The sequence below is a fragment of the Pleurodeles waltl genome, chromosome 5 (assembly GCF_031143425.1).
Source record: "Pleurodeles waltl isolate 20211129_DDA chromosome 5, aPleWal1.hap1.20221129, whole genome shotgun sequence".
NCBI classification, from domain to species: Eukaryota; Metazoa; Chordata; class Amphibia; order Caudata; family Salamandridae; genus Pleurodeles; species Pleurodeles waltl.
The window spans coordinates 1,838,391,806-1,838,416,254 of NC_090444.1; the positions used below are offsets into that span (position 1 = coordinate 1,838,391,806).

The window sequence follows — 24,449 nt, forward strand, 5'->3', positions numbered from 1 at the left end:
TTGTGATTGCCCTGTCAGCTTTGCCTTGTGTGAGTAGTGATTTTGTGGGCTAGGTGATTCTCTCTAATGTACATGCTTTAGTGATGGGTGTCCATGCAGGGCTGTGAATGATGTCCATGCAGTTGTGTTGCATGCAGGGCTTGGTATTGGGATAGGTGGGTTGTGATGGTGGGGTGTATGTGAGGTGGTGGGGTGATGGGGTGAGGGTAGAGGTGGGAGTATGTGATGGCGTGCAGGTATTGGGGGTGATAGTAATAGTGATTTGACTTACCAGAGTCCAGTCCTCCTGCTACTCCTGCCAGGCCCTCAGGATGCAGTATTGCCAAGACTTTCCCCTCCCATGTTGTTAGTTGTGGGGGAGGAGGTGGGGGGTCCACCGCCAGTCCTCTGTACAGCTATCTGGTGTATTGCAACCACAGAACGCACTTTCCCCCGTAGGTCGTTCCACCTCTTCCTGATGTCATCCCTTGTTCTTGGGTGCTGTCCCACGGCGTTGACCTTGTCCACAATTCTCCGCCATAGCTCCATCTTCCTAGCAATGGATGTCTGCTGCACCTGTGATCCGAATAGCTGTGGCTCTACCCGGATGATTTCCTCCACCATGACCCCTAGCTCCTCCTCTGAGAACCTGGGGTGTCTTTTTAGTGCCATGGGTATAGTGTGTGTGGTGTGTGTGAGGGCGTGTGGGGTGATGTGTTGGGGTGTGTGCTGTAAGGTGCGTTAATGGTGTATGGGTGATGGTGTTCTGTGGCTCTGGTTCTGTGGGTGCTCTTGGTGTCTCTCTCTCTCTGTTGTCATTTTATTTGAGTCGTAAAGGGGTGTGGATAGTGTGTGTGTGTTTTATAGTGTTGTGGGTGTGGTGTGTGTCAGGTGTGTGTAGTTCGAATTGTCCAATGTAGTGTTGTTTTGTTAGTGTGTGTGTATTTTGAGCACAGCGGAATGTACCGCCAATGGTTTACCGTGGTTGAATGTCCGCCTCGGTGATTCGTGGGTCATAATGCTGTGGGGGTAGTTCTGTTGGCGTAATGGTGTGGGTTTTGCTATCGCCAGTTTATCACCGACTTTTGGGCTGGCAGACTTGTGTGTGTGGCTGTATAGTGACGGATTGCTATGTGTGTGTCCTAATATGGGTAGCGGTTCACCGCCGCGGTACGTTGGTGCAGTCGGCATGGCGGTAAGCGGGACTTACCGCTAATGTCATAATGAGGGCCATGTCTCTAAAGTTGGGATCATTTTTTAGAAACTAAGAATTACATCTAGTAACTAAATCCTAAGTTCACAAAAACTTTTAAACTTAAAAAGAGATGCTAACAGGGACTTAAACAAGTCCATAGCAGGACTTTTAAACATTTAGAAAAATAGTCAAAATTCAAAAATCAATTTTCTAATGACAATTTTGGAATTTAGTTGTGTGATCAGGTATTGGCTGAGTAGTCCAGCAAATGCAAAGTCGTAGACCCCACCGCTGATCCACCAATGTAGGAAGTTGGCTCTGTAGATACTATATCAAAATGAGATGTAGGCCCATATTTATACATTTTTAGCGGCGCATTTGCAACACTTTTTAACGCAAAAGCGGCGCAAACTTACAAACTACAATTGAATTTCGTAAATATGCACTGCTTTTGCGTAAAAAAATTACGCAAATGCAGCACTAAAAAAGTATAAATGTGGGCCATAGTGTGCACAGAGTCCAAGGGTTCCCCAGAGGCTTGACAGAGGCAATAATGGATAGTACTAATGCTCTATTTGTGGTAGTGTGGTTGATCAATTAGGCTTATCAGAGGGTAGTGTTAAGCATTTGTTGCACACACACAAGCAGTAAGTGAAACACACTCAGGGCCAGATGTAGCAAGGGTTTTGCGAGTCGCAAACGGCGAAAAACGCCGTTTGCGACTCGCAAAAGCCACTTTGCTATGTTGAAATACATTTTGCGAGTCGGATCCGACTCGCAAAATGCATTTCCGAATCGCAAATAGGAAGGGGTGTTCCCTTCCTATTTGCGATTCGCAATGGTATGCAATTCCATTTGGGACTGCGTATGCGGTCGCAAATGGAGTCGCAGTTACCATCCACTTGAAGTGGATGGTAACCCATTCGCAAACGGGAAGGGGTCCCCATGGGACCCCTTCCCCTTTGTGAATGGACCCCAAAAAATTTTTTCAGGGCAGGGAGTGGTCCAAGGGACCACTCCCTGCCCTGAAAAATCCGAAACAAAAGGTTTCGGATTTTTTGAAATGCAGCTCGTTTTCCCTTAGGGAAAACGGGCTACATTTAAAAAAAAAAAAAAAACTGCTTTATTTAAAAGCAGGTCGCTAACATGGAGGCCTGCTGACTACAGCAGGCCTCCATGTTAGCGAGTGCCTATACTCGCAATGGGGTCGCAAACTGCGACCCACCTCATAAATATTTATGAGGTGGGTCTTTGCGACCCCATTGCGAGTTGCAGAAGGTGTCTGAGACACCTTTCTGCATAGCAAATTGCGACTTGCAATTTGCGAGCGCACGGACTCGCAAATTGCAAGTCGCAATTTGCTTTCTTCCTGCATCTGGCCCTTTGTGACTTAACTCCAGGCCAATAGGTTTTTGTACAGAAAAATATATTTTGTTTATTTCTAGAACCACAAGATTCAGTTTGCAGGTAAGTACATAAAATGAAAGGTATTTTGCATAGTAACACTTAGAACATTGAAAGAAATCAGCAATGCATACAGTTTTCTTTAAAATGCCAAAAAGCAATTTTAAAAGTAGACAGTGCAATTTTCAACAGTTCCTGGGGGAGGTAAGTAAAGTACAGTTTTTGAGGTAAGTAACAAACTTACAGGCTTAGTCTCCGGGCCCTAGGTATCCCACTGTTGGGAGTTTAAGATACCCCCAAACACCCAGCACCAGCTACAAGAGGCCGGTTAGGTGCAGAGGTCAAACAGGAGCCAAAATAACTTGGACGCATATGGAGACAAGGAGTACTCTGGTTCCGGTCTGCTTGCAGGTAAGTACCCGTGTTGTCGGAGGGCAGACCATGGGGGTTTTGAGGAGCACTGGAGGGGCCCCAAGTAGGCACAAAAACCACACCCTTACCAGCACAGGGGCGACCGGGTGCAGTGTGCAAACAGGGCGTTGGGTTCCCAATGGAACTCTATGGAAGGACCTTGGGGATCACTTAGGTGCTGCAGGCATTGCACAAGGGGGCATCTTGGGCAAGCCACCAACTGGGTAGGGAGGAGCGCCGCCTCCTGGTCGTAGCTGCACCGGTGATCTGGTTCTCTCGAGTCTGGGGCCTGCGGGTACAGTGCTTCTCCAGACATCCGGTATCCTTGTTTTGGGCAGTCGCGATCAGGGGGGGTTTTCCGGATTCCCTCTGCAGGCATCGTCGTGGGGGTCTGGAGAGATCAGCCCAGGGTGGACACTTGGCTGGAATTGCCTGGGGATCCTTTCTGGCTAGTTAGTTCCTCTGGACACGGGCCAGGGGCGTCGGGTGCAGAGTGGTTTTGGACTCACTCTTCTGGAGTGAGGTGGGAGTCCCTTTAAAAATAGTTGCTTTTTCTATCTTGTTGGGCAGGTCCGCTGTCCACTGGAGTTTCTTAGTCCTTGGTAATGCAGGCAGCCCCCTGGAGGCTTTTCTGGGGTCGCTAATCCTGTAGAACGCATTGCTTTTCTTTTGCAGGGTCTTTGAAGCAGGAGACCGTCCGGTAGGACTGGGGCTGAGTCAGTTGTTGTCTCCTTTTCTTCTCTGCGGGGTTGTCAGTTCAGCAGTCCTCCTCTCTTGAGGTCGTCAAGAATCTGCTGAGCTGGGTTCAGGGTCTCCCGTAAATACTAAATTTAGGGGTGTGTTAGGTTTAGGGGGCAGTAGCCAATGGCTACTGTCCCTGAGGGTGGCTACACCCTCCTTGTGCCCACTCCCTTTGGGGAGGGGGGCTCATCCCTATCCCTATTGGTCCTAATCCTCCAAAGCAAGATGGAGGATTTCTCAAGGAGGGGGACTCCTCAGCTCTGGACACCGACGGGTGGGTCCTGGCTGAAGGGGTGACTACTCCTTGTTTTTCCTCATTATCCCTCTGGACTTGCTGCCAAAAGTTGGGTTTTTTCCGGGGGGTCGGCAGCTCTACTAACTGTAGTGCCCTGGGACACTGTAACACGAGGGCTGAACCTTTGAGGCTCACCACCAGGTGTGACAGTTCCTGCAGGGGGAAGTGTGAAGCACCTCTACCCAGGACAGGCTTTGTTTCTGACCACAGAGTGCACAAAAGCACTCTCCCCATGTGGTCAGAAACTCGTATGAAAGTGGCAGGCTGGTGCAGACTGGTCAGTCTTATACTAGCAGTTTACTAACATACAGGGGGCATCTCTAAGATGCCCTCTGTATGCATTTTTCGATAAATCTCACACTGGCATCAGTGTGGGTTTATTGTGCTGAGAAGATCTGATAGAGTCTTCTAGCTGCAGCTTCCTTACCTTAGAATTCCCTGGCGTCAGCTTCGAATCCAGAATTTTTCTGCTGAGCAGTACCCTGTGCGTGCTGTTGGGCGTCGTCGTTCGGATCCGCGTGCGTCGACCAGCTCCGCGTGTGTCGTCAGCGTTGTTGGAGCCATCTATTACGTCACGGTTGTCTATATAGACGCCGTCTCGGTGCGCGTACGTCAGTTCTTTTCCTTCCACGCCGGTTAAGCGCAGTTCCGAAAAGAGCTACCCTTCTTCGACGGTTTGTCGAGGCTGTTTTGACTGTTTGAAGTCATGTCTTCAAGGAAGACAGGGTTCAAACCGTGTGGTGCATATCATCGCACCATGTCGGTGACGGACCAGCACCATGTTTGTCTTTGGTGCCTGGAGAAGGACCACAACTCCACCTTGTGCTCCAACTGTCAGGCCATGGCTCCGAAGGCCTTGAGGGAGAGATCCCTCAAGCATTTTCCGGCCCGACATTAATCCTCGCTGTGAGAAAGTAGCCTCTTTCTAGCCTTGTTACCCCCACTTTTGGCCTGTTTGTGAGTGTATGTCAGGGTGTTTTCACTGTCTCACTGGGATCCTGCTAGCCAGGGCCCAGTGCTCATAGTGAAAACCCTATGTTTTCAGTATGTTTGTTATGTGTCACTGGGACCCTGCTAGTCAGGACCCCAGTGCTCATAAGTTGTGGCCTATATGTATGTGTTCCCTGTGTAGTGCCTAACTGTCTCACTGAGGCTCTGCTAACCAGAACCTCAGTGGTTATGCTCTCTCATTTCTATCAAATTGTCACTAACAGGCTAGTGACCAATTTTACCAATTCACATTGGCTTACTGGAACACCCTTATAATTCTCTAGTATATGGTACTGAGGTACCCAGGGTATTGGGGTTCCAGGAGATCCCTATAGGCTGCAGCATTTCTTTTGCCACCCATAGGGAGCTCTGACAATTCTTACACAGGCCTGCCACTGCAGCCTGAGTGAAATAACGTCCATGTTATTTCACAGCCATTTTACACTGCACTTTAGTAACTTATAAGTCACCTATATGTCTAACCTTTACCTGGTAAAGGTTAGGTGCAAAGTTACTTAGTGTGAGGGCACCCTGGCACTAGCCAAGGTGCCCCCACATTGTTCAGGGCCAATTCCCCGGACTTTGTGAGTGCGGGGACACCATCACACGCGTGCACTACATATAGGTCACTACCTATATGTAGCTTCACAATGGTAACTCCGAATATGGCAATGTAACATGTCTATGATCATAGAATTGCCCCCTCTATGCCATCCTGGCATAGTTGTCACAATCCCATGATCCCAGTGGTCTGTAGCACAGACCCTGGTACTGCCAAACTGCCTTTCCTGGGGTTTCACTGCAGCTGCTGCTGCTGCCAACCCCTCAGACAGGTTTCTGCCCCCCTGGGGTCCAGCCAGGCTTGTCCCAGGATGGCAGAACAAAGGACTTCCTCTGAGAGAGGGTGTTACACCCTCTCCCTTTGGAAAATGGTGTGAAGGCAGGGGAGGAGTAGCCTCCCCCAGCCTCTGGAAATGCTTTCATGGGCACACATGGTGCCCATTTCTGCATAAGCCAGTCTACACCAGTTCAGGGACCCCTTAGCCCTGCTCTGGCGTGAAACTGGACAAAGGAAAGGGGAGTGACCACTCCCCTGACCTGCACCTCTCCTGGGAGGTGTCCAGAGCTCCTCCACTGTGCTCCAGACCTCTGCCATCTTGGAAACAGAGGTGCTGCTGGCACACTGGACTGCTCTGAGTGGCCAGTGCCACCAGGTGACGTCAGAGACTCCTTCTGATAGGCTCCTTCAGGTGTTGCTAGCCTATCCTCTCTCCTAGGTAGCCAAACCCTCTTTTCTGGCTATTTAGGGTCTCTGTCTCTGGGGAAACTTTAGATAACGAATGCAAGAGCTCATCAGAGTTCCTCTGAATCTCTCTCTTCACCTTCTGCCAAGGAATCGACTGCTGACCGCGCTGGAAGCCTGCAACACTGCAACAAAGTAGCAAAGATGACTACTGCAACTCTGTAACGCTGATCCTGCCGCCTTCTCGACTGTTTTCCTGGTGGTGCATGCTGTGGGGGTAGTCTGCCTCCTCTCTGCTCTAGAAGCTCCGAAGAAATCTCCCGTGGGTCGACGGAATCTTCCCCCTGCAACCGCAGGCACCAAAAAGCTGCATTACCGGTCCCTTGGGTCTCCTCTCAGCACAACGAGCGAGGTCCCTCGAATCCAGCAACTGTGTCCAAGTTACCCCCACAGTCCAGTGACTCTTCAGTCCAAGTTTGGTGGAGGTAAGTCCTTGCCTCACCTGGCTAGACTGCATTGCTGGGAACCGCGACTTTTGCAGCTACTCCGGCCCCTGTGCACTTCCGGCGGAAATCCTTTGTGCACAGCCAAGCCTTGGTCCACGGCACTCTAACCTGCATTGCACGACTTTCTAACTTGGTCTCCGGCGACGTGGGACTCCTTTGTGTAACTTTGGGTGAGCACCGTTTCACGCATCCTTGTAGTGCCTGTTTCTGGCACTTCTCCGTGTGCTACCTGCTGCTGAGAGGGCTCCTTGTCTTGCACGACGTCCCCTCTACCTCCTGGTCCAATTTGCGACCTCCTGGTCCCTCCTGGGCTACAGCAGCGTCCAAAAACGCTAACAGCACGATTTGCAGCTAGCAAGGCTTGTTGGCGTTCTTTCGGCGGGAAAACACTTCTGAACGACTCTCCACGGCGAGAAGGATCTGTCCACCAAAGGGGAAGTCTCTAGCCCTTTTTGTTCCTGCAGAAACCTCAGCTTCTTCTGTCCAGTAGAAGCTTCTTTGCATCCACAGCTGGCATTTCCTGGGCATATGCCCATCTCCGACTTGTTTGTGACTTTTGGACTTGGTCCCCTTGTTTCACAGGTACCCTAGATTGGAAATCCACCGTTGTTGCATTGTTGGTTTGTGTCTTTCCTGCATTATTCCTCTATCACGACTTCTTTGTCTTTGGGGGAACTTTAGTGCACTTTGCACTCACTTTTCAGGGTCTTGGGGTGGGCTATTTTTCTAACCCTCACTATTTTCTAATAGTCCCAGCGACCCTCTACAAGGTCACATAGGTTTGGGGTCCATTCGTGGTTCGCATTCCACTTTTGGAGTATATGGTTTGTGTTGCCCCTATCCCTATGTGTCCCCATTGCATCCTATTGTAACTATACATTGTTTGCACTGTTTTCTAAGACTATACTGCATATTTGTAGTACTGTGTACATATAACTTGTGTATATTGGCTATCCTCACTCTGAGGGTACACTCTGAGATACTTTGGCATATTGTCATAAAAATAAAGTACCTTTATTTTTAGTATAACTGTGTATTGTGTTTTCTTATGGTATTGTGCAAGTGACACTTGTGGTACTGTAGTAGCTTCACACGTCTCCTAGTTCAGCCTAAGCTGCTCTGCTAAGCTACCATTACCTATCAGCCTAAGCTGCTAGACACCCTATACACTAATAAGGGATAACTGGGCCTGGTGCAAGGTGCAAGTACCCCTTGGTACTCACTACAAGCCAGTCCAGCCTCCTACATTGGTTGTGCAGCGGTGGGATAAGTACTTTGAGACTACTTACCACTCTTGTCATTGTACTTTTCATAAGAGAAAAATATACAAAACAAGTTCAGTGTGTGTACACATAGCTAAATAGTTTTGCATTTCCTCTTTTCACTGTTTTCTAAGTGCTGAAAAGTACTTCTAAACTTTCAAAAAGTTCTTAAAAGTTTAAAAAGTTTTTTTCTGTCTTTCCAAAAAGTTCTGAAAACTTTTTTCTCTTTTTCTATCACTTTAACTCTCTCTAAAAAATGTCTGGCACAGGCCAAAATGTTGATCTGTCCAAACTTGCATATGATCACCTTAGCTGGAAAGGAGCAAGGAGTCTCTGCATAGAGAGAGGTTTGAGTGTAGGGAAGAATCCTTCCTTGGAATTGTTGCTTAATATGCTTAGAGAACAAGATAAGGCCAAAGGGGCCACATCTGTTGAAAAAGTAGCACATTTTTCCCAATCTGATCCAGGGACTCCCCCAGGAAAAGATTCAGGAAAGAAAATTCCTAGCCTGCCCATTACTAGACAGTCTAGCATAGTTGGTAATGATGGAGAGCCACACCATACAAATAGTGTTGTCTCACATCATAGCAAAAGCATTTATTCTCACCACAGTGGTACTGATGTTTCTGTTAGCCAAGCTGTTAGGGTGGCCTCTGTAAGGGACAGGTCTCCTTCTGTTCATTCCCATCACACCTCTGTATCTAGAAATGTCCCTCCCACCAACCCTGATGACAGATTGTTAGAGAGGGAACTCAATAAGTTGAGGGTGGAACAAACCAGACTGAAGCTTAAAAAGCAACAGCTGGATTTGGATAGACAGTCTTTAGAATTAGAGAAGGAAAGACAGAAGTTGGGTTTAGAAACCCATGGTGGCAGCAGCAGTATTCCCCATAGTCATCCTGCAAAAGAGCATGATTCCAGGAATCTGCACAAGATAGTTCCCCCTTATAAGGAGGGGGATGACATTAACAAGTGGTTTGCTGCACTTGAGAGGGCCTGTGTTGTGCAGGATGTCCCTCAAAGGCAGTGGGCTGCTATCCTATGGCTATCATTTAGTGGAAAGATAGGGATAGGCTCCTTACTGTGAAAGAAAGTGATGCCAATAATTTTACAGTACTTAAGAATGCACTCCTGGATGGTTATGGCTTAACCACTGAACAATACAGGATAAAGTTCAGAGAGACCAAAAAGGAGTCTTCACAAGACTGGGTTGATTTCATTGACCATTCAGTGAAGGCCTTGGAGGGGTGGTTACATGGCAGTAAAGTTACTGATTATGACAGCCTGTATAACTTGATCCTGAGAGAGCATATTCTTAATAATTGTGTGTCTGATTTGTTGCACCAGTACTTGGTGGACTCTGATCTGACCTCTCCCCAAGAATTGGGAAAGAAGGCAGACAAATGGGTCAGAACAAGAGTGAACAGAAAAGTTCATACAGGGAGTGACAAAGATGTCAACAAGAAGAAAGATGGTGAAAAATCTCAAGATAAGCATGGGGATAAGAGTAAAACCAAAGATCCCACTTCAAATCTTAAACACTCTTCAGGGGGTGGGGATAAAACAAATTCTTCCTCTTCTTCTCAACCTACACAATTTAAAAAGCCTTGGTGCTTTGTGTGTAAAAATAGAGGCCATAGGCCAGGGGATAAGTCCTGTCCAGGTAAACCCCCTGAGCCTACCACCACTAATACATCAAGCTCTAGTGCCCCTAGCAGTAGTGGTACTAGTGGTGGGACTGCTGGCAACAGTCAAGTTAAGGGTGTAGTTGGGTTCACTTATGGGTCCATAGTAGAAACTGGGGTAGTCAGTCCCAAGACAGTTTCTGTCACACCTAATGGCATTGGCCTTGCCACACTGGCTGCTTGGCTTGTAGTGAGTACCAAGGGGTACTTGCACCTTGCACCAGGCCCAGTTATCCCTTATTAGTGTATAGGGTGTCTAGCAGCTTAGGCTGATGGTAGCTTAGCAGAGCAGCTTAGGCTGAACTAGGAGACGTGTGAAGCTACTACAGTACCACTTAGTGTCATATGCACAATATCATAAGAAAACACAATACACAGTTATACTAAAAATAAAGGTACTTTATTTTTATGACAATATGCCAAAGTATCTTAGAGTGTACCCTCAGTGAGAGGATAGGAAATATACACAAGATATATATACACAATAGCAAAAATATGCAGTATAGTCTTAGAAAACAGTGCAAACAATGTATAGTTACAATAGGATGCAATGGGGAAACATAGGGATAGGGGCAACACAAACCATATACTCCAAAAGTGGAATGCGAACCACGAATGGACCCCAAACCTATGTGACCTTGTAGAGGGTCGCTGGGACTATTAGAAAATAGTGAGAGTTAGAAAAATAACCCTCCCCAAGACCCTGAAAAGTGAGTGCAAAGTGCACTAAAGTTCCCCTAAGGACAAAAGAGTCGTGTTAGAGGAATAATGCAGGAAAGACACAAAGCAGCAATGCAACAACTGTGGATTTCCAATCTAGGGTACCTGTGGAACAAGGGGACCAAGTCCAAAAGATACAAGCAAGTCGGAGATGGGCAGATGCCCAGGAAATGCCAGCTGCGGGTGCAAAGAAGCTTCAACTGGACAGAAGAAGCTGAGGTTTCTGCAGGAACGAAAAGGGCTAGAGACTTCCCCTTTGGTGGACGGATCCCCCTCGCCTTGGAGAGTTGTGCAGAAGTGTTTTCCCGCCAGAAGGATGCCAACAAGCCTTGCTACACGCAAATCGTGCGTTTGGCGTTTTTGGACGCTGCTGGGGCCCAGGAGGGACCAGGAGGTCGCAAATTGGACCTGCAGAGAGAAGGGACGTCGAGCAAGAAGAAGAGCCCTCACTGAAGCAGGTAGCTCCCGGAGAAGTGCCAGAAACAGGCACTACAAAGATGCGTGAAACGGTGCTCGCTGAAGTTGCACAAAGGAGTCCCACGTCGCCGGAGACCAACTTAGAAAGTCGTGCAATGCAGGTTAGAGTGCCGTGGACCCAGGCTTGGCTGTGCACAAAGGATTTCCGCCGGAAGTGCACAGGGGCCGGAGTAGCTGCAATGTCGCGGTTCCCAGCAATGCAGCCCAGCGAGGTGAGGCAAGGACTTACCTCCACCAAACTTGGGCTGCAGAGTCACTTGACTGTGGGGGTCACTTGGACAGCGTCGCTGGATTCGAGGGACCTCGCTCGTCGTGCTGAGAGGAGACCCAAGGGACCGGTAATGCAGCTTTTTGGTGCCTGCGGTTGCAGGGGGAAGATTCCGTCGACCCACGGGAGATTTCTTCGGAGCTTCTGGTGCAGAGAGGAGGCAGGCTACCCCCACAGCATGCACAAGCAGGAAAACAGTCGAGAAGGCGGCAGGATCAGCGTTACAGAGCTGCAGTAGTCGTCTTTGCTACTATGTTGCAGGTTTGCAGGCTTCCAGCGTGGTCAGCGGTCGTTTCCTTATCAGAAGGTGAAGAGGGAGATTCAGAGGAACTCAGATGAGCTCTTGCATTCGTTATCTAAAGTTTCCCCAGAGACAGAGACCCTAAATAGCCAGAAAAGAGGGTTTGGCTACCTAGGAGAGAGGATAGGCTACTAACACCTGAAGGAGCCTATCAGCAGGAGTCTCTGACGTCACCTGGTGGCACTGGCCACTCAGAGCAGTCCAGTGTGCCAGCAGCACCTCTGTTTCCAAGATGGCAGAGGTCTGGAGCACACTGGAGGAGCTCTGGACACCTCCCAGGGGAGGTGCAGGTCAGGGGAGTGGTCACTTCCCTTTCCTTTGTCCAGTTTCGCGCCAGAGCAGGGGCTAAAGGGTCCCTGAACCGGTGTAGACTGGCTTATGCAGAATTGGGCACATCTGTGCCCAACAAAGCATTTCCAGAGGCTGGCTGGGGAGGCTACTCCTCCCCTGCCTTCACACCATTTTCCAAAGGGAGAGGGTGTCACACCCTCTCTCAGAGGAAGTTCTTTGTTCTGCCATCCTGGGCCAGGCCTGGCTGGACCCCAGGAGGGCAGCTGCCTGTCTGAGGGGTTGGCAGCAGCAGCAGCTGCAGTGAAACCCCAGGAAGGGCAGTTTGGCAGTACCAGGGTCTGTGCTACAGACCACTGGGATCATGGGATTGTGGACGTTATTTCACTCAGGCTGCAGTGGCAGGCCTGTGTAAGGATTGTCAGAGCTCCCTATGGGTGGCAAAAGAAATGCTGCAGCCCATAGGGATCTCCTGGAACCCCAATACCCTGGGTACCTCAGTACCATATACTAGGGAATTATAAGGGTGTTCCAGTAAGCCAATGTAAATTGGTAAAAATGGTCACTAGCCTGTCAGTGACAATTTGGAAAGAAATGAGAGAGCATAACCACTGAGGTTCTGATTAGCAGAGCCTCAGTGAGACAGTTAGTCACTACACAGGTAACACATTCAGGCACACTTATGAGCACTGGGGCCCTGGGTTACCAGGGTCCCAGTGACACATACAACTAAAACAACATATATACAGTGAAAAATGGGGGTAACATGCCAGGCAAGATGGTACTTTCCTACACCCTCCATCAAGGGAAGGCTAGTGCCAGTGTTCAGGGACAACACCACCTCCATGTGGTACTGCAAGAAACAAGGCAGGTTGTGATCATAGGCCCTTTGTCAATAGGTTCTGCATGTCTAGACATGGCTGCAACAGCAGGACACATCCCTGGTGGTTCAACATCTTGCAGATTTCCTGAATGCCAGAGCGGACAAACTCAGCCGTCGATGCCTAGCGGATCATCAATGGCGAAACCATCCAGAGGTGGCAAGAACACGCAATGTCAGCAGTTTTGCGTGCCGGAGTTTCCAAGGCGGCTCTCGCTGGGAGACACTTTTTGTCTAGGGTGGAGCTCAGGCCTCCAGTAGTCATTTCCGCCCATACCACTCCTGCCCAGAGCTCTCAAGAAAATCAGGAACAACTGAGCCGAAGTCATCTTTGTGGATTCAGCTGGGGACAGAGAGTTTGGAATCCCCAGCTTCTGACCATGAATGTTGATCCTTCGATCAGGCTGCCCCTTCGGGAGGATCTTCTGTTGCAGCAGCAGTGGAGAGTTCTTCAAAGAAACTTGTCACCTCTCTGTTTTCTTGCGTGGAGTTTGAGCGGTGACAGCTGACAGCTTTCTACCTCCCTCCCGAAGTCTGCAATGTTATTTTGGCAGATAGGCATTCCTCTACCATGATGGTGTACGCCTGCTGGTGGAAGAATTTTGTATTATATTGTGTAGAAAAGGCCATTGACCTCCTTTCTACTTCCCTTTCTGATGTTCTTCTTTTTATTCTTTTCCTTGCCCAGCAAGGCTCTGCTTTGGCCACTTTAAACGCTTACCTTTCTGCTCTATCTGCCTTCTTGTGGTTGCCTGACCAAACCCCCTTATTTAAATCCCCTTTCGTAAACAGATTTCTAAAGGGTCTTGTATATATTTCCCCCCCTTCTCCTTTTATTATACCTCAGTAGGACCTTAATCTGGTTCTCACATTTTTGATGTGTGCTCCCTTCGAGCCTATTCACAACCTTCGCCTCAGGCTGCTCATCCTCAAAACAGCCTTTCCTGTGACTATCACATCTGCCCGAGGGTGAATGAGCTGTAAGCCTTCATTCGGATCCATCTTTCCAGACAAACTGGTGCTTCGCACTAGGGCCTCTTTCCTGCCAAAAGTGGTAACAACATTTCATGTGGGCCAATCTGTCACCTTGCCTACTTTCTTGCTTCCTCCACATTCCTCAAAAGAAACGGAGCAACTCCACTGTCTGGACCCAAAAAGAGCATTGTCACTCTACCTTGACTACACACGAGTTCCAGGTGGATGACCAGCTCTTTGTTCTATCTATTCAAAGGTAAGGAATCTGCGGCTAGAAGTCTATCAGATGAACAAGTTACTTACCTTTGGTAACGCATTATCAAGCAGAGACAATATCTAGCCGCAGATTTCTTACCAACCCACCCATCCTCCTTGCTCTGCCAATAGATTTCTAGGGTTAGGGATGGTCCCTTTCAGGGCCCTTGTTGGGACACATCAGTGTCAGTGCAGTTCCTGGCTCTGCGCTCCTGGTAAGGAATCTCCTTCTAGATATTGTCTCTACAAGATAATGCGTAACCGAAAGTAAGTAACCTGTTCGTTTCATACGTATGGTAAAAGAAATGTTGATGTAGGTTTTCAGTCCTTCTTAGGTGTAGCTAGTCAAAGTTTCTGGGTACATTCAGATTTAATTTCTTGAACACATTACAGCACTATAGCAGATTGCTTATTTGAATTCATGATGCAAGGATTCAGCCACCACCATCCCGATGTGTAATGATGTGTGAACAAACTATTTATACTGTCTACCTTTTCCAAGAGCTATAAAGTTGTACATATTAAAAAAACTAAAATGTATCTGAGCATTAATTAGGATTACATATTTTTATAGAACCCTGGTTATGCTGGGCGTCAGGAATTGCCAGAAAATCTTAAAATTATGTTTAGAACAGTTGCTATGATGGTTCCAGATAGACAGGTAAGCTATTTTCTTCTTAGCAATTGGAAAAGTCTGTAAATTGCGTTCATTGCTGTATTTAAGGCTCAGTCAGTATCACAGTGGTTTAACTGTGCAGCAAGTCTTGCGATCTACAACATGCACTTTCTTGAGAAACAGGCACTTGTAGACACACTGAAGGCAAGATGACCTCCAAAAGTAATATTGGCCATTTCGGAATAAACAATAACATTTGACGTGTAAGTCTTTAGTTCCAGTACATATATCACAGCTATAACATGGTAACAGGGTATAGAGATACATGGACCATAGTATTTGTATCACAATCACTTAGTGATGTAGACAGTATATTGTCAGAGCCAGTTTAATATTTCTTATTAGTCACCCATTCCGTGAAGTGTTTAACCATTCATCAAGCTGTTTCAATTGTGCTGGAATAGCTTAAAGCAGAATATCATTCCCTCCAGTTGCTTACAAAAGCATGGTATTAGTAACAATAAATGGCTAGGGAAGAAACTGCTGAATGGTTATCTCCAGTGATAGCATGCAAACCAGGGAGTGGGCAAAATTAAATTGTGCCTTTACTTCAGAGCATTTAACAATTAAAAAAAAAAAATGACAGTCTTACACTGCCAATCATAATTAAGATGTTGTCTTTACTTCAAGATACACCTAACATCAGAATACCATCAGATTATATTACATGAAGACAGAGGGAGTCATTATGACCCCGGAGGCCAGTGGTAATATGGCGGTAAGTACCACCAACAGGCTGGAGGTACTTACCGCCATATTATGACATTGGTGGGGTGGCTTAAGCCAACCCCCCAATGTACCACTCCGACCGCTATGGCGGTGACAGCCGCCGGGCTGGGGATATCTATCTCCAGCCTGGCGCCGTCACTGTTCCGCCCGCAGGATTTTGACCCCGCCTACCGCCATGGTTTTCGTGGCTTCCTTATCGGCACAAAAACCATGGCGGTAGACACCATCACTGACTCTCCCTCCCCCTACCTTTCCAGTTACTCCCCCCCTGCCTCTCCAAAGCCCCCCCACACCCCTCTACATTCACGCTCCCCTTCACACACACACACATACACACACACTTTACCACAAACATCCACGCATGCAGACATCCACCCACACACACCTGCACACACTTTCAAACATACATGCAGACACAAAACACAACACACACACACTCGCTCCTTCATACATGCACACTCGTATCCAACACACAACACACACCTGCATTCACAAACACACAAACATACACACACCCCCACACACACACAACACCCCCCACCCCCCTCTCCTGTCAGAGACCCGACTTACCTGTAGTCAGGGAGTCCTCCGGCAGGATACGGGATGGGGTGCTGCTGGCACCAGCAGCGTCTGCCAGCAGAACACCACCAGGCCGTATTATGGTACTGGTGGCAGCAGCGCCACCTTACCGCCATCCGCCGCCAAGGCCACAGCCTGATTTCCGCCATCCTTCTGGCAAAAATCCGGCTGTAGTCATAATATGGCGGACAGCTAGTAGCCGCGGCGACGGTCTTTTGGTGGCCGCGGCGGCGGCGGTAGGCAGTTTTTACCGCCAATGTTATAATGAGGGCCACAATCTTTTATTATACCCAGTGGAAGGTTAATTTTCAGGAGAATGCTCTTTGGCCTATTTTCTACAGCCTCTGTATTTCAGAGAACCAGGCATAACGTTTTAGAAGGTATAAAGAACATTAAGACAAATCAAGGTAATATCTTAATATTAGGGACAGATGAAGACGACCATAATAGGAGATTAAGATTGGTGCTAGAAATGCTGAGAAGTAACTCCAAAGGTTTAACAGGGGAGTTCAACACAGAAGACTTTGCTTTTTCTAGTTCAGAGGTTGACCAAAGAGAGGGCTAAAACCTGAAAAATGTATAATTGAGACAATGCCTGCTCCTGAGTGTATAGAGGATTTAATTTACTTTGTGAGCTGATTGAATTTTACATTAAGTTTAGGTCTAAGGCTGAGTTGACGTAAATGCCATAGAGCCGACTCCCTCTTGAGCAGGCCCAGACTTAATTTTCTCTATTTGATGCAGGTGTTGTCTGTCCTTATCTTTCCAAGAATCAGTGAAAGTGTCAAGATACTCAAACGATGACATTGATAAGACACCTGATGCAACATCAGTCTGGAACAAATGCCTTGTTGTCACTATTTCAAGCTCAGACAGGTTCAATAGCCAAAACAGTGTAGTCTGAACTACGTTATTTTTAAATTATTTCTTTATAAGAATGTGTCAAAGACTAGGATCATGATGCTAATTGGTGGTACTCAATTTTGGAGGCTGGCCTAGTATGTGGTGGACACCTATGGTGTTACACCTTGTACTGGCTCCAGGCAACCCTTATTACATAGTGTTAAAGTGTCAAAATAGCTAGGGCTCTCTAGTGGCAGCTGTGGTTAGCAGCCAAAACTTATCTAGGAGGAGTGTGAAGCACTTCCAATACCACAGCAGTCACACAGAAACTTATCTTATGTCAAAGTAACCACACAGTGTTGCAAAAATAAAGGTACTTTATTACAAGAACACTAAACTAGATTACTGTATGCAAACACCCTTCTGGAGGTAAGTACAAAAAAATATACACAGATAAGTATTGGGAAATAGCATAAAATAGCAATGGCCCTTTAGGGGGGCCAAACCATATACAAAAAAACGTAGACAGCGAGAATGGGTCCCCCACCAGAGGATATGGAGTGGTTAGCCAAGGGCTAGGAGAGAGTGGAAACCCAAGAGGTAAGGATCTAGAAGATCCACAGCGACCAGGAGAGGAGAGGTAAATTACCTGTTCCTCCCAAAGGCTAACAAGGGGACTCGTAAAAGCAGGACCAGTCCAGTGGAACCCAATGGTGGATTCCAGATGAGGAAGACCTGCAAAAGAAGGGGACAGAGTCCAGCCCACTCATAAGTTTCCAGGTGGTACAGGAGGCAATGCCCACCCTTCTGTGAGTGAAGTTCTGGGTCGAAGGTGATATATGAAGTCCAGCTGCGAGGCTCATGAGCTACAGAGAAGTACCTGAAGACACCTAGGAGCTGTCCCTCGTCGGTCACAAGATTGCACTTGTGTCAGTGGTTAGGAGGACCACCAACAAGCACAAGCAAATGGAACTGGAGCTGTTGGAGATTTGCAGAACTGAAGAGGACCAGCAAGGTCCTGGGGGCTCGACCCTTGGAGGGGAGTCTGGGCTGACCCTGAGAAGACAGGAGAGCCAGCAGAAGCAGTTGGATCCCCCACAAGCAACCCACTGACAGCAGGCACAGTAAGTCACAGTGAGGCCCAGTCAGCACACCGGAAGAGGAGACCCACGTCGCTGGAGTAGCAGAGAGGAAACTGTCCTTGCAGAGGTGGAGTGCTGGGGGCCAGGGCTACTTGGAGCCTGAAGATCCCTTGGAGCAGGAGTAAACAAGCCTTGGTTGCTGCAAAAGTCGCAGCGCACAGGGGTTTTGTCTTTGATAAAGAGGCAAGGGCTCACTGTCTCCCAAGTTGGACAGAAGGCAGAGAGGACCTAGAGGACCCCTCAGAACCACCATCTGTGTAGGAGAATCTTGGCAAGTCCAGAGGACAGCAGATCCCAGCAGCCAGACGTTGTTGCCTTAGGTGCCTGTGGAAGCAAGGGAGGGACTCCTTCACTCCAAGGGAGATTCCTTCTTGCTTCTTTGGTGCAGCTGAAGTCTTGCCAACCCCAGGGGATGCACAGCCATGGAAATGTTGCCGTTTGCTGACAGGAGCTGCAGAAATAATTTTGCAAGGAGAAGTCACCTCAGACGTTGCAGTCTTGTTCAGTTCGTGTGGCCAGGAGTAGAAGATGTCTTTGCAGACTCCTGGTGGAGTCTTGCACAACAAATATGGGGACCCGCCCATAAGGGAGTCCCTAAATAGCCCAAAAAGGGCCTTGGTCACTCTCTGAGGTGACCACCTATCAGAGGTGGTCACTGACATCAGCTACCTAACCTGTCCAGTCAGATGCTCCCAGGGGCCTCTGGAAATCTTGTTTCCAAGATGGCAGAATCAAGTGGCCACCTGGAGGAGCTCTGGGCATCACCCCTGGGGTGGTGATGGACAGGGGAGTAGTCACTCCCCTTTCATTTGTGCAGTTTTGCGCCAGAGCAGGGACCGGGGGTCCCTGGACTGGTGCAAACCAGATTATGCAAGGAGGGCACCAAATGTGCCCTTCAAAGCAGTCTGGTGACATGGGGAGGCTACCCCTCTCCAGCCCAGTGACCCCTATTTCCAAGGGAGAGGAGTTTTCATCCTCTCTCCCACATGAAATCCTTTCTTCTGCCTCCCCCTACTTGAGCTGGTCAAGCAGTAGGAGTGCAGAATCCTGCCTGAGGGATTGCAGCAGCATAGGCTGCCCGCAGACCCTAAAAGATTGGTAGGAGCAGTACTGGGGGGGTCCTCTGAGGAGCCCCCACAGTGCATGGAATCATGCCAACTATACTGGCATCAGTATTGGTGTATGATCCCGACATGTTTGATACCAAACATGCCTAGGTTCGGAGTTACCATTATGTAGCTGGGCCACAGGTAGTGACCAATGGCATGTACATAGCTAAAATGGCTTCCCAGCACTTACGAAGTCCAGGGGATTGGAACTGGAGTTCATAGGGGCACCTCTGCTCATACAGGGGTGCCCACATACACAGGGACCTACACTTTGCCCTTTGGGCTGTAAGGACCTACCAAAGGGGTGACCTACAGTGACCTGGTGTAGTGACCAGCAGTGAAAGGATGCATTCACCTTTTCATGCTGGCTGCAAATGGCAGGCCTGCAGACACAGTTTGCATGGGCTCTCATGGGTGGCATAATACATGCTGCAACACATAGGGGACTCCTGATGTATGAATGCCCTGGGTACCTAGGTACCATGTAATAGGGATTTACAAAGGTACACCAGTATGCCAATTGTGGGGTGTAAGAAGTACCAAAGCAACTAAATTTGGAAATGTCACTGTATATATGTTGTTTTAGTTGTATGTGTCACTGGGACCCTGCCAGCCAGGGCCCCAGTGCTCATAAGTGTGCCCTGTATGTGTTACCTGTGTTATGACTAACTGTCTCACTGAGGCTCTGCTATTCAGAACCTCAGTGGTTATGCTCTCTCATTTCTTTCCAAATTGTCACTAACAGGCTAGTGACCAATTTCACCAATTTACATTGGCATACTGGAACACCCTTATAATTCCCTAGTATATGGTACTGAGGTACCCAGGGTATTGGGGTTCCAGGAGATCCCTGTGGGCTGCAGCATTTCTTGTGCCACCCATAGGGAGATCTGACAATTCTTACACAGGCCTGCCAGTGCAGCCTGAGTGAAATAACGTCCACGTTATTTCACAGCCATTTACCACTGCACTTAAGTAACTTATAAGTCACCTATATCTCTAACCTTTACCTGGTAAAGGTTGGGTGCTAAGTTACTTAGTGTGTGGGCACCCTGGCACTAGCCAAGGTGCTCCCACATTGTTCAGGGCAAATTCCCTGCACTTTGTGAGTGCGGGGACACCATTACACGCGTGCACTATACATATGTCACGACATATGTATAGCGTCACAATGGTAACTCCGAACATGGCCATGTAACATGTCTAGGATCATGGAATTGTCACCCCAATGTCATTCTGGCATTGGGGAGACAATTCCATGATCCCCCGAGACTCTAGCTCAGACCCGGGTACTGCCAAACTACCTTTCCCGGGGTTTCACAGCAGCTGCTGCTGCTGCCAACCCCTCAGACAGGTTTCTGCCCTCCTGGGGTCCAGCCAGGCCTGGCCCAGGAAGGCAGAACAAAGGAATTCCTCAGAGAGAGGGTGTTACACCCTCTCCCTTTGGAAAAAGGTGTCAGGGCTGGGGAGGAGTAGCCTCCCCAAGCCTCTGGATATGCTTTGATGGGCACAGATGGTGCCCATCTCTGCATAAGCCAGTCTGCACCGGTTCAGGTATCCCTCAGTCCTGCTCTGGCGTGAAACTGGACAAAGGAAAGGGGAGTGACCACTCCCCTGACCTGCACCTCCCCTGTGAGGTGCCCAGAGCTCCTCCAGTGTGCTCCAGACCTCTGCCATCTTGGAAACAGAGGTGCTGCTGGCACACTGGACTGCTCTGAGTGGCGAGTGCCAGCAGGTGACGTCAGAGACTCCTTCTGATAGGCTCCTTCAGGTGTTGCTAGCCTATCCTCTCTCCTAGGTAGCCAAACCTCCATTTCTGGCTATTTAGGGTCTCTGCTTTGGGGAATTCCTTAGATAACGAATGCAAGAGCTCATCAGAGTTCCTCTGCACCTCTCTCTTCACCTTCTACCAAGGAATCGACTGCTGACCGCGCTGGAAGCCTGCAAAACTGCAACAAAGTAGCGAAGACGACTACTGCGACCTTGTAACACTGATCCTGCCTTCTTCTCAACTATTTTCCTGGTGGTGCATGCTGTGGGGGAAGTCTGCCTCCTCTCTGCACTAGAAGCTCCGAAGAAATCTCCCGTGGGTCGACGGAATCTTCCCCCTGCAGCCGCAGGCACCAAAGAACTGCATCAACGGTCCTCTGGGTCTCCTCTCAGCACGACGAGCGAGGTCCTTTGAACTCAGCAACTTTGTCCAAGTGACTCCCACAGTCCAGTGACTCTTCAGTCCAAGCTTGGTGGAGGTAAGTCCTTGCCTCCCCACGCTAGACTGCATTGCTGGGAACCGCGTGTTTTGCAGCTACTCCGGCTTCTGTGCACTCTTCGAGGATTTCCTTTGTCCACAGCCAAGCCTGGGTACCCGGCACTCTTGCCTGCATTGCACAACCTCCTGAGTTGTCCTCCGCAGTCGTGGGACTCTCTTGTGCAACTTTGGGTGAGCTCCGATTCACTCCACTTCGTAGTGCCTGTTCTGGCACTTCTGCGGGTGCTGCTTGCTTCTGAGTGGGCTCTTTGTCTTGCTGGATGCCCCCTGTGTCTCCTCACGCAATTGGTGACATCCTGGTCCCTCCTGGGCCACAGCAGCATCCAAAAACCCTAACCGCGACCTTTGCAGCTAGCAAGGCTCGTTGGCAGTCTTCCTGCACAAAATCACCTCTACATGACTCTTCACGACGTGGGACATCCATCCTCCAAAGAGAAAGTTTCTAGCCCTTGTTGTTCTTGCAGAATCCACAGCTTCTGCCATCTGGTGGCAGCTTCTTTGCACCCACAGCTGGCATTTCCTGGGCATCTGCCCACTCCCGACTTGATCGTGACTTTTGGACTTGGTCCCCTTGTTCCACAGGTACTCTCGTCTGGAAATCCATCGTTGTTGCATTGCTGGTGTTGGTCTTTCCTGCAGAATTCCCCTATCACGACTTCTGTGCTCTTTGGGGAACTTAGGTGCACTTTGCACCCACTTTTCAGGGTCTTGGGATGGGCTATTTTTCTAACCCTCACTGTTTTCTTACAGTCCCAGCGACCCTCTACAAGGTCACATAGGTTTGGGGTCCATTCGTGGTTCGTATTCCACTTCTAGAGTATATGGTTTGTGTTGCCCCTATCCCTATGTGCCCCCATTGCATTCTATTGTGACTCTACATTGTTTGCACTGTTTTCTATTGCTATTACTGCATATTTTGGTATTGTGTACATATAGCTTGTGTATATTTGCTATCCTCATACTGAGGGTACTCACTGAGATACTTTGGCATATTGTCATAAAAATAAAGTACCTTTATTTTTAGTATATTTGTGTATTGTGTTTTCTTATGATATTGTGCAAGTGACACTAGTGGTACTGTAGGAGCTTCACTCGTCTCCTAGTTCAGCCTAAGCTGCTCTGCTAAGCTACCTTTTCTATCAGCCTAAGCTGCTAGACACCCCTCTACACTAATAAGGGATACCTGGGCCTGTGCAAGGTGTAAGTACCTCTTGGTACCCACTACAAGCCAGTCCAGCCCCCCACATTGGTTGTGCAGCGGTGGGATAAGTACTTGGCAACTACTTACCACTTTGTCATATTGTATTTTTCATAAGATAAAAATATACAAAACAAGTTCAGTGTATGTACACCTAACCAAAAAGTTTGGCTTTTCTTCTATCACTTCTTTGCTAAGTGCTGAAAAGTACCTCTAAACTTTCTAAAAGTTCTTTAAAAGTTTAAAAAGGTTTTTTTCTGTCCTTTAAAAAGTTCTGAAAACTTTTTTCTCACTTTTTCTGTCCCTTAAACACTTTCTAAAATGTCTGGTACAGGCCAAACTTTTGATCTGTCCAAACTTGCTTATGATCACCTTAGCTGGAAAGGAGCAAGGAGTCTCTGCATTGAAAGAGGTTTAGGGGTAGGGAAGAATCCCTCTAGAGAACTGTTGGTTAATATGCTCATTGAACAAGATAAGACCAGAGTTGGCACTTCTGTTGAGAAATTAGCTGATGGTTCCCAATCTGACCCTGGGGAACCCCTAGCTAAGGGTTTAGAAGGGAACCTTCCTAACCTGCCCATTAGCAGACCACCTAGCATAGCTGGTACTGATGGGAATTCACACCACAGTAATAGTGTTACCTCACATCACAGTAAGAGTGTTATTCTCATCATAGTAGGAGTGTTACTTCTGTTAGCCAGGTTGTTACAGTGCCATCTGTTAGGGCCAGGTTTCCCTCTGTTCTCACCATACTTCTGTTTCAAGGCATGCCCCACCCTCCCACACTGATGACAGAGTGTTAGAAAGGGAGCTCAATAGATTGAGAGTGGAAGAATCCAGACTGAAGCTCAAGAAGCAACAGCTGGATTTAGATAGGCAGTCCTTTGATTTAGAAAGAGAAAGACAGAAATTGGGGTTAGGAGCCCATGGTGGCAGCAGCAGTATTCCAAATAGTCATCCTGCAAAAGAGCATGATTCTAGGAATCTGCACAAGATAGTTCCCCCTTACAAGGAGGGGGATGACATTAACAAGTGGTTTGCTGCACTTGAGAGGGCCTGTGTTGTACAGAAGGTCCCTCAAAGGCAGTGGGCTGCTATCCTATGGCTATCTTTCAGTGGAAAGGGTAGGGATAGGCTCCTTACTGTTAAAGAAAGTGATGCCTATAATGTTACAGTTCTTAAGAATGCACTCCTTGATGGTTATGGCTTAACCACTGAACAGTACAGGATGAAGTTCAGAGAAACCAAAAAGGAGTCTTCACAAGACTGGGTAGACTTTGTTGACCATTCAGTGAAGGCCTTGGAGGGGTGGTTACATGGCAGTAAAGTTTCTGACTATGAAAGCCTGTATAACTTAATCCTGAGAGAGCATATTCTTAATAATTGTGTGTCTGATTTGTTACACCAGTACCTGGTAGACTCTGATCTGACATCTCCCCAAGAATTGGGAAAGAAGGCAGACAAATGGGTCAGAACAAGGGTGAACAGAAAAGTTCATACAGGGGGTGACAAGGATGGCAAGAAGAAGGATGGTAAGTCTTCTGACAAGGGTGGGGACAAATCTAAAAATTAGTCTTCATCAGGCCCACAAAAACACTCTGGTGGGGGTGGTGGGCCCAAATCCTCTTCAAATCAAAACAAAGAAAAGAAACCATGGTGCTATTTATGTAAAATAAAAGGCCATTGGACAACAGATCCCAGTTGTCCAAAGAAAATCACCAAGCCTCCTACCACTACAACCCCTGCTGCTACACCTAGTGCCCCTAGTAATAGCAGTGGTGGTGGGAGCAAACCTACTAATAGCTGATCCAAGGGAGTAGCTGGGCTCACTTTTGGTAATTTAGTTGGGGTTGGTCTTGTTAGGGAGACCACAGAGGCTGTATTAGTCTCTGAGAGGGCCATTGATTTAGCCACCTTGGTTGCTTGTCCCCTTAATATGGATAAGTACAAGCAACTACCCCTAATAAATGGTGTTGAGGTTCAGACCTACAGAGACACAGGTGCCAGTGTTACAATGGTAATAGAGAAA

At 48.1% G+C, this 24,449-nt stretch overlaps 1 protein-coding gene across 1 annotated transcript in view; it reads left to right on the top strand.

The window, feature by feature from the left end:
• DNAH8 (dynein axonemal heavy chain 8) overlaps positions 1 to 24,449 on the top strand; it is a 9,979,189-nt gene that overhangs the window by 6,500,456 nt on the left and 3,454,284 nt on the right. Inside the window, exon 50 of the mRNA XM_069236651.1 lies at positions 14,450 to 14,536. Coding sequence (XP_069092752.1) covers positions 14,450 to 14,536 — 87 coding nt within the window. The remainder of the gene's footprint in view (positions 1 to 14,449; positions 14,537 to 24,449) is intronic.